At 38.8% G+C, this 7,119-nt stretch overlaps 1 protein-coding gene across 1 annotated transcript; it reads right to left on the bottom strand.

The window, feature by feature from the left end:
- Positions 1–219: 219 nt before the first annotated feature.
- Positions 220–1,158, bottom strand: LOC103925724 (olfactory receptor 5V1-like). Its single transcript, XM_009334486.1, has one exon. It carries the CDS (start codon positions 1,156–1,158, stop codon positions 220–222), a length of 939 nt encoding a protein of 312 aa, XP_009332761.1.
- Positions 1,159–7,119: the final 5,961 nt, after the last annotated feature.

Genomic DNA, 7,119 nt, shown 5'->3' with positions numbered 1-7,119 from the left:
AGACAGGAGAGCGGCAGCCATGACCCTCATCCTGGGCAGAGACCCCAGGTGCCCAGGGCACCAGATGGGGCTCCAGCAGCCAGGCAGGAGGAAGTCTTGCGTCCAAAGCTGTGGAAGGTGACAACCACCCTTAACATCCCTTAACATACAGGACAAGTTGCTTTTTTATAGCTCTGTATTTTAAATTGTATTTATTTGAAAAATACAGTTTAGAGGTAGTTACACTGATTGCGAAACTTGAATTTTCCCTAACATTCTGCCCAAAGCTGTTTTCACATCATTATTTTTCAGGCTGTAGATGATGGGATTTAGCATGGGGGTTAAAATGCTGTGTTGGATAGAAAACAGTTGATCTAGAATGAATGATGAGACTGAACTGGGTTTTGTGTACTGGAACAAAGCAGTTGTGTATAACAAAACCACTATGATGAGGTGGGAGCTGCAAGTGGAGAAAGCTTTCTGTATCCCCATTGCAGGCTCTATCTTCAGGACAGTAGAGATGATATAGATATAGGAGATGAGAATGAGCAGAAAGGAGCTTGACTCAAAGATCACAGCAGAAGACAGAAGAACAAGTTTATTGAGGAAGGTCCTATCGCAGGCTGCAGTTAAGAGAGGGGGCAACTCACAGCTGAAATGCTTAATTTCTGTGTACTTGCAGAATTGCACATTTAGCATCGGCAGTGTGTTTATAATGGAGTGTAAGACCCCCATTGCCCATGCACCCCCCACCAGCTGGCTACAGACAGGTTTGTTCATAACCTCTTGGTATTGTAGTGGTTTACAGATGGCAATGTATCGGTCATATGCCATTGCTGAGAGCATGAAAATTTCGCTACCAGCTGAGAGAAGGATTAAGGACATCTGGATAATACAGGCACTGAAGTCAATGGTTCTCTGCTTCAGTAGGAACTTCACCAGCATATAAGGAATAATGGTGGTAGCATAACAGATGTCTGTGAGGGCTAAATGAAAAAGGAAGACGTACATAGGGGAGTGAAGGTGGGGATCAGTACTTATCACAATCATGATCACCATATTTCCAAACAGAGTGATTAAATAAATAACTGAAAAAACAAAGAAGAGGAGGCTTTGAAGGTGTGGGTCACTTGTAAGTCCCAAGAGAACAAACTCACTTGAACTTGTTTGGTTTTCCATTCACAGTATGTTACCTGTAAGAGGAAGAAAAAAACCCGTCATGTCAGCAAGTGGAATCAGGACATACTAAAGTTGCACTAGCTGACTCCCAGGTAACAGAGACAGGCAAACAAACAACCAGTATTCAATGTCAGGAGCAGGTGGTGGGGTGAAGTCAATTTCAGTCCTAGCTGAGAAGCAGGGTTTCCAACAAAGGTATGGAGGCAGGGTTAGATGTGAGCTGTCCTCCCCGCTAAGCCCAACAGGCATTTCCTCCTCCTCCTTCATGTCCTCTTACAAATGCCTTTCAAACTCCACACAAGGGGGAGGTCTGGCAAAGAAGAGGTCTTTACAATCCTCTGACTTGTCTAAGATACGTTTTCTTCCTGACAAACAGGCTTAAATCCCAGAAGAGCCCACCACCAAACATGGGAGGATGACAGCAATTCTGGCTGGACCAGTCTGTTCCTCCACACTCATGCCCTTAATGCTGAACTTGCACTCAGTGCAAGGTTGCCCTAGTTTTTAGGAAATCTATTCTATGTGTTTCTTGTTTGACTCAGGGCCGAAATCTGATATATCCAAAGGTGGGACTGCAGAATACCCCCAGAGGCTCAGTGTTCCACAGGTATAGATGTGAACATGTTTAAGGTCTCCACTCCAAGCCAGGGGTAAGTGGAATTTTTGGGAATTACACATTCTGATGTTTACCGCCAGGAGGTTGACCACATAACAGATAATTGTATTTTAAAGCAGAGAACTTCCAAGGAATATTTCCTATACACATACACTTGTATTTTGCTAAACAAAGTTTCCTATTACACTCTCCAATACATCAGTGGGGATTAAGCAGGAAAATCAGTAGTCTAAAATATAATATTTTCCTCATTGTTATGTTGTTAGTCACATAATTGACGAGAGATGTCACAAGATGCACAAACACACAATGCATCTCAACTATATAGGTGTTTCCAACTCAGAAAGCAGTCTAGAAAGCTATCTTGGCCAAGGATTGAGATGGGCCATATTCACCTTCCCTTTGGTAGTTTGTAGAGTTCAAACTCAAGTTCTCAGAACCAAATATCTCCATCCAGTTTGCATCTTCAGCATCTCAAGCAGCAGATCTACACCATGAGCCAGTTGCCACAACTTCCACCCCCACCCATTGCTTTGGTTTGCCTCTCTAAAGAGCCAGCTGGTTCAGGCAGAATCAAGCCATGTTTTTTGGCACTCAGGGACATTAGATGCAAGTGTGAGTTTGATCCCAGAGCTATCATGACACTATGAGAAGCTCAAAGACCTTCACAGTGTCACACGATGTCCTGCAACAGAGCAATGAACTTTTTTAGTTTAAATCATTACCAACATCATGGTTTCTTTCATTTAGGCACTTGAGTCTGGAAATGGGAAAATCGTTACTTCTCAGAAAATTTTTGTTATTAACAAGTTCTTAGGTGACAACCAATGGGATATTGTCTCCCTGTTTGATTTATCTAAAAGCTATTCAAAAAAATCAAAGCTAGTTGCTTAGATCCTCCTGTTTCTTCATCAGAAGAAAAAAGTAAAGGAAACTCTAGAAGGCGATACTTAAGATATGAGAAATAAGTACACTTTTTTATAACATTTTTTCCCTCTCCATTTACAGAAGAGAGACTCCCTGACGTTTAAAAGAAAGTGACATTAAAAAAATTCCGCAATGGAGAAGATTTTATGATCACTTCTAAAAACTGTATGATGCATCTAAATGAATACAAACTAGTTTTTGTGGAGGGAAAAAAATCCAGCAGTTATTCAAAAACTAAATTTATTTTTTTGTAAATGACAAATTATATTTTGCTCAATCATTCTAGTTTTGAAAGCTAAAATGGAAAAATAGATAAGGAGATAGGCTGAGAGAGAGTTGAGTCATTAGAATGCAATTTGATATTAAAGGTGGAATGTCTTTTACCCTTTTAGGCTTCTACAGCATTGATGACACTAGTCATTGCAGACTGCCATTTTAAACCCACTGGGAGAAATTTTGTAGTGTTATTCGCTAGTCTTATAGTGAATTTAATAGTGTTATTCTTACGTTTTTATTATCTTCACATTTATATAGGAATTCAATAAAAATCATAGTACTATGAAAGTTTCTATCTTTCTCTGTGAATTTTAAAAGAGCCCAGAGCTTAGTTGTAGCAGATAGCAGATAAGATCATTAGTGGAGACTAGCACCTTTAATTACAAATTCATTCTGCTTATCTCTGACACATATTCTGAGTCAGTCCTGAAATGGTCAAGTTGTTTTCTTTGGCTATACAAAAAGCCTAGATGATGAACATGAACATGAACACTAACTCATGGTACTTAAAAAAACCCCATACATTCACTGAATTACTTGGTTTGGGATTTATGTACTCACCAAAGAAAAAAAGTTGCTTCTTTTCTTAAGATGTCATTACCTGTTTGCAATCCTTGTATCCTCTCCCCGGGAAAAGGTACTAAAATGTATTGAATGAGTTCGTTAGTAGAAAATACTGTAATGAAATAATAATAAACTAATACCCATGCGTGTATACTCTCAAACCCATAGAAAAGATCAAAATAACAGTGAACTGACCTATATCTAACATGAAAATGAGGAACAAGTTAAAACTGAGTGGATAGATAGGCAGATACATTGACAGATACACAGATAACTAGGGAGACTGATTCATGGTATACAAGTTAAAATGATATGGTTCCTTCCTCTTGACTACCCCTTGTATTAATAGAACTGTTAGACAGAAAATACGTCAATGTTTCAAAAAATACAACATAAAGCTTTCTTGAAGTTCTTTCTCTCATCTCTGATCTACACCTCTTGTCTTTTTCGTCCTCGCTCTCAATCTCTGCATCTTTAAGTCAAACATTGTATTTAAAAACATGCAGTTCACTCCAGGAAAAAAGATGCTTCTCTGTGTTCGTCCTGGTCATGTACTGGGGAAGTGTATTAAAGACCTCTTCCTTTGCAGCTCATCTCTTTTCATATTCCTAACTCTAAATTCTTAGCCTTACTTTTGAAGCCTAAATATTTCCTGGCTGCCTCTGGGACGATTATCTCTTGTGTATGAAACTCTGAATATTTTGAGCCAGGAGCTAACAAGCTTATTCCAAGACAGAAGAAAAAAAAAATAATAGGCTATTAGCTAGTTTCTTATATTCCCACTGTTGTGCCTTATAATTCCTTTCATTAGCCATTCTGTTTTGAAGACTGCTGTGTAACTCCAGCCTCCGTGATACTAGAGAAATGGGTTTAGTGATACCGGAAATGCAAATTGTCTACTAAGTAATGCTGAGACCAAGTAAAATAAATCATCATATCTTGGATATTTGGGTTGAAAAGAAGAGATCAATTAAAGGCAGTGATCATCAATATTACAAGCATCTCTCCCTCCCAAAATCATCTGAGATAAGCTTCACATTGTGGATTCTTTTATTGCTTATCTCTTGTCTAAATGATGGACTTTATTCTCCTAATCTTTGGTGCCTACAATGCAAATAACAGCTGAGATAGATAGCTACTTAATGTACCTGTATCTTAATGTCCCTATATAGTTCATATAGAAATATGGTGTCCATAGCCTGGATGTCTAAATAGGAACATGCATCCCATCTGAAAGAACTACCATACCCCAGCAGTAGAAAGAGGTGACATAGCTTCCCTTTTTTTCTATACATCCTCTCTTTGCTTTTTATTAAAAGACTTTTTGCCTGAGCTTGTCTTTCTGTAATTGTGTGTATATTGCCTAGTGTGCCAAAGAAAGCAGCTATTAGTGATTTATCCCCTTTCAGCATCTTTGCAACTGTGGTGTGGCAATCATCCATGGGTTTACCACAGTTTTACAAAAATGTAACTGAGATGACATGGTTGTGGTGGAGTGACATTCAGGACAAGTGGCTGATGTTGTTCAGTAGTCTTCATCTATTAAGCATGCTGCAAGGGTGGATATCCTATGTATCAGAAAAAGAAAGCTTGCATCATGGGAATCCTAGCTAGAAGAAGAAACTTGGTGCATGAGCACCCGTTCAACCATGGTTTTCTCTGAAATTTTAATTTACATGTAGATCCTGTGATACTACTACTATGTGACCAAATAAATCAACAAAATTCTCCATCATCCTATATTTATCTTTTATCTTTATTGTCAGCTTGAACCTGTTTCAAAAAACTTTCCTTCATCTAGTTAAAATTTAACTAAATAGGAAAAAAAAATCTTAATTCCTAAATTAGAAGAATTAGAATTTCTAAATTAGAATAATTCTTGAATATTACTTCATTGGATTTTAAATAATAAAATATTCAAATATGTAGGTGGATAGACAGAAGAGGGAAATGGGAGATGATTTTTTTCCTTTAGTGCATTTAAAGTCTCTCTTACCCAACACTTTCTCCCCCTGAGACCATTTCACTCACACAGATGCACATACACACGTGCATGCGTGCACGGACACACGCACACAGGTCTCATCCCTAGAGACCCCCAGACCCTACAGTCTCTCTGGCAGCTGACTGGGACTCCTCTGGTCCCTCAGATAGTCAGGTCTTCAACTGAGATGGAGTTCATTTTCTTATATGTAAGATAACTTTCTATGCTACCATTACTGCAAGGGGAGAAAAGAGGCACATCTGAGGCACCGCTCATTTAATCTATCTCAGATATCTATTTTAGGTTGCAGTCTCACTGCTAAGATCAAGTACAGTAGTCAATATGTGCATGTTTCCTTCTTTTACTGCAGCATGCGCCCCTTGTTTTAACAGCATACGAATGACAAATCTCTTCGAGGATCTCTTCTGGCCCATTCCCAAATAAGATTCAAATATATTTTAGTGGTATCAAAATTCTTGTGATCCCTTTTCATTAGCAAGGGTGGGACCACACACTGTCTTTCCCATTTTGATTTAGTCTTCTGGTATCATACCTCAAAGCTTTGTGCTTTCATGCCACACTTCTTTTCACAGAACACACATCCAGAATATCAAAGCTGGACAGAGGAATATTTATTACTGACAGACGGTCCGTAGTCACCCATAAGAAAATGGCAGAGCAGTTCTGTGCTGAGGGGTTTGAGAAGCATCACTCAAAATGAAAATATGGACAGTGACCAACATTAAGACCCAAAATGAGAAACATTATGGTCATTTAGACCCTGCAGAAAAGACAGGTGCTGTTCATGGCATGCACAGATTGATAACAGATCCTCTGAGTGCACAGGCATGAAAGGCTTTGGGACAGTACTGAGGCAGGGATTGCTCCAAGTGATAAGCAGTACAGATGTGGTGATATATGGCAAGCTATGGACTTCTGTATGAACTCATAACACTCTGCCTTACTTTGCTGAAGAACAGACATTACTGCTGTGTAAAGATAAGTAATTCAGAAGAAACAGGAATTAGATTAGTCTCCACCTAACATATCGTATATCATTATCTGAGCAACTCAATTTAGGTTCACTTTACTGTCAGTGCAGAAAATGGACAGTTCGGGGATCCAGTTTTTCTAGCCAAATACAGATTCTTCTTGTAAATAAAATGCATCATGTTTTGGATTTTGCGATGTTGTCTATATCTCTGCAAGTTATGAACAAAACTTACAATGGCTAACTCTGGTGTACATTAAACTGGATACACACCATTCAAATGACAGCTGTATATGATCAAGTCTAAAACAAATAGCTTTTAGCCTATTTTTATCTCAATATACTTTGTGTCTTTGTAGAGGACAGTTCTGAAGAGAGGTTTTGGTGGTACCTAAAGTCATTCTCACTGAATTCATCCTGGCTGCATTTTTAAATATTACTGAGCCATCAGTCATAGTGTTCCTATAGTTTCCAGTCCCCTGCTTGATAACTCTTTTGGCAAATGTCCTTACTTCTCTCCTGATAAAGCTCTATACTCTTCTTCACACACTCAAGTACTTTTCTCTGGTAAACCTCTGTTGTGGTTTAACCTGGCAGGCAGCT

This window comes from Pygoscelis adeliae, unplaced genomic scaffold, assembly GCF_000699105.1.
Source record: "Pygoscelis adeliae isolate BGI_AS28 unplaced genomic scaffold, ASM69910v1 Scaffold400, whole genome shotgun sequence".
Classification (NCBI taxonomy): Eukaryota; Metazoa; Chordata; class Aves; order Sphenisciformes; family Spheniscidae; genus Pygoscelis; species Pygoscelis adeliae.
Note: the sequence above shows the minus strand (reverse complement) of the source record. Positions and strands in the feature narration are given on the sequence as shown.

Excerpts from the sequence above, each read along its gene's own strand:
- LOC103925724 (XM_009334486.1), bottom strand. The coding sequence starts at position 1,158 with ATGGAAAACCAAACAAGTTCAAGTGAGTTTGTTCTCTTGGGACTTACA.